Source organism: Oryzias melastigma, linkage group LG21 (genome assembly GCF_002922805.2).
Source record: "Oryzias melastigma strain HK-1 linkage group LG21, ASM292280v2, whole genome shotgun sequence".
Lineage (NCBI taxonomy): Eukaryota > Metazoa > Chordata > Actinopteri > Beloniformes > Adrianichthyidae > Oryzias > Oryzias melastigma.
Genome location: NC_050532.1, coordinates 9,733,847 through 9,736,549, shown reverse-complemented (window position 1 = coordinate 9,736,549; position 2,703 = coordinate 9,733,847). Strand labels below are relative to the sequence as shown.

Here is a 2,703-nt window from a genome sequence, read left to right as displayed (position 1 = left end):
TAGTCGAACATTTGTCTTCGGCGATGCATCGTGGAGAAGAATCCAATTCAATTCGGACAAGGATGACACATTTATAAAGTTGAAAATGAGAAATTTGAGTTAAAAAGTTGAATGGGATTGAATCAGAAAAAAAAAAATTGAAAGTAAAGCATTGTGAGATATCAAAATAAAAAAAAACAAATTGTAGCACAAAGAAGAATGCCTTGACGTGCAGCAAAGTGTCAGAAAAGTGAAGCATCGCCATGATTTCCAGGAACAAAAGCAACAAAGAAACACGAGAAGAGTCATTAACGTTGCAGAAGTTTATTGTTTGAAAAGTTCAGGCTACTTAAACACCAGGCTGGTCAAACACCAGAGTAAACAAACGGGGGCGCAATGACAGTCTCACAAAAGGTGACGTGGTGACATGAGGAAGGATGGGTAGAGATTAGAGTGAGCCCATTCCAGTGACTTCAGACGTCAGCCTAAAAGAGGGGGGGGGGGTAGTTGACAGTAAACAAAGGAGGGACTTTAGCTTACAAGTAAAATGAATATGCAGATGCAGGCTGAAACACTGAAACTCAATATATTCCACACTTTCTCCATATAAAATACAGTTTTCCACACGTGGTTATGTCACCATGCAATGCCACCCCTCCCCCGACTACATGAAAACTATAATAAATATAGCTTATTAAACCAATTCAATCTTATTAACATTATAATTACTACATTATAATTAAAATTATTACATTATAATACACCTAGATGCTAGAAAAAATGATTCTGCATGATATAGACCCTTAAATACTTCTTTAATTACCCTCCCCGATTAAAAAACAGTTTATTTTTTTTTACGTTTTTATGATTTAGAACACATATTAAGAAAATTAAGCTTAAATTTGCCACAAGCTCCCTACTCCACTCCATTCTGATGAATCCACTTGTACACAAATAGATTCATGTAGGTCTTCGTTTTCTCCATCTGAGCTGGCATCTGAATCACAGCTGTACGGCTGGATCGCATCAATATTGAAGGAATGTTAGGTCGGCTTTCCAGCAGGAGAGTGTGTAAACAGAGAGCTCTCAGTTATGGATGACAGGAGGTGGGGAGAGTTGCTCTGTACCAACTGTCCTGCCCACAACTCAGCTGGGAATTTTTAATGAACTCTTGATGCTCTGCAGAAACTATGTCCTAGAAAAAGGACACCTTTTTTTTGTTTTCTTTTGCCTAAAAATGGCATAATCATAGTTAAAAGACCACTGAGACCACTTTTAAAATAGATCAAAACATCATCAGAGTGAATCTCTGAAAGGGACTTGTTAACTTTCATTCATACATTTTTGTACAATGTTCTTTTAGAAGAAAAAGGAAGTTTAGCTGTTGTCTTGACAACTCATTTAAGATTTTTGTCATGGAGAATGTTAAATGGATTGTGATTTCTAATGTAAGACTTATGTTTTTTTGTGTTTTTGTTTATTTTAATTTTACCACACATGATAAATGAAGATTTCTAGCAGTAGTAAGGTACAGATCCAGCTGTTCCAGGTTACATCCACACTATAGGAGTTTAAAAATATATTAAACTAATCGAATCAACTTTTAATCAGAAAGTGTCAAATGCAATTTTCAAATCCATAATAATTTTTAAAATAAAATACTTGTATTTTTGGGGAAAAAATTTAACATAAAAAATAAAGAATTTTGAATAATATTGATCCAAGTTTCCCTTTTAATTAGTAAAAATCACTTGTTGCAGTAAAAATAAAAATAATGTAAAAAAGAATTTAAATTGGTTTCAGAATGCAAACTAGACAAATAAAACAGCACATTTAATTACAATTGTAATTAAATCTTTAATTAACCCAGTTACCCCCAGTGGGAGGATTAGTCGTATCTAAAACTGTGCTGAAGTGGAAATCCATTTGAATTTTTAGCTTGTGAATTAAAAATGAATCAATTTTAAAGTTTAGCAATTTTCCCAGCCCTGCTGATGATGCAGATGTGTTCTTAGAAATTGTACACCAGCAGTGTTGCATATGGTATAGCTTTAAAAAAAAAGATTGATCTGCCACAGTTCACCAAACTGCACCATGGTGGAGTCTTATTAGTTTGTGTTTGTAGGTTAAAAATGCACGACTGTGAATGTAGTGCTGCCCAAAATTATTCTCGTTTTGTTTCAATCTAAATAAAATCTAGGATTCTTTGGCGATAGTGCAAACTCCTCCTTCCATAGGATGATTGTGTCAATCCAAAAAAAAAAACAAAAGAAAAAACTTACTGGATGACTATTAGTCACTTACAGTAAAAAAAAAATCCAGCTGTATAAATGAGTTCAATGGATTCTTCAATAGCAGGAATCCTCTTGGAGAACGTAGCTGGACAGAGGGACGCCTGCTTGGCTCACTTTAATGGTTTCATTGTTCCAGAATAGCAGCACATGTTCAATAAACATAAATGTATTGCTTTCTGGAAATATTGGAACTTGTGTGTATTTTAGGCAACCTAAAGGGGAGCTTAACAGAGTTTTTTTTTACTGTGAAACAAACTAAATTTGTTATTTTTAAGATCTATGTTTAACTAAACACCAAAAGTGAAAATAAATATTTAGATACATAACAAAAAGATATTAACTGTTTTTTTATCCCCAAAAATAATAAATAAATAATAATTTAAAAAAAATTAAAGAGTAAATAAGTATTTTTGTCACAATATATATATAT

The 2,703-nt window shown here is 33.0% G+C and overlaps 1 protein-coding gene across 3 annotated transcripts in view; it reads right to left on the bottom strand.

The window, feature by feature from the left end:
• Nucleotides 1-287: 287 nt before the first annotated feature.
• pcbp3 (poly(rC) binding protein 3) overlaps nt 288-2,703 on the bottom strand; it is a 67,392-nt gene continuing 64,976 nt past the window's right edge. For all 3 annotated transcript variants that reach the window (XM_024286659.2, XM_024286657.2, XM_024286660.2), the window contains exon 15: nt 288-464. In XM_024286659.2, the coding sequence (XP_024142427.1) occupies nt 428-464 (37 nt within the window). In that variant the 3' untranslated portion in view covers nt 288-427. The remainder of the gene's footprint in view (nt 465-2,703) is intronic.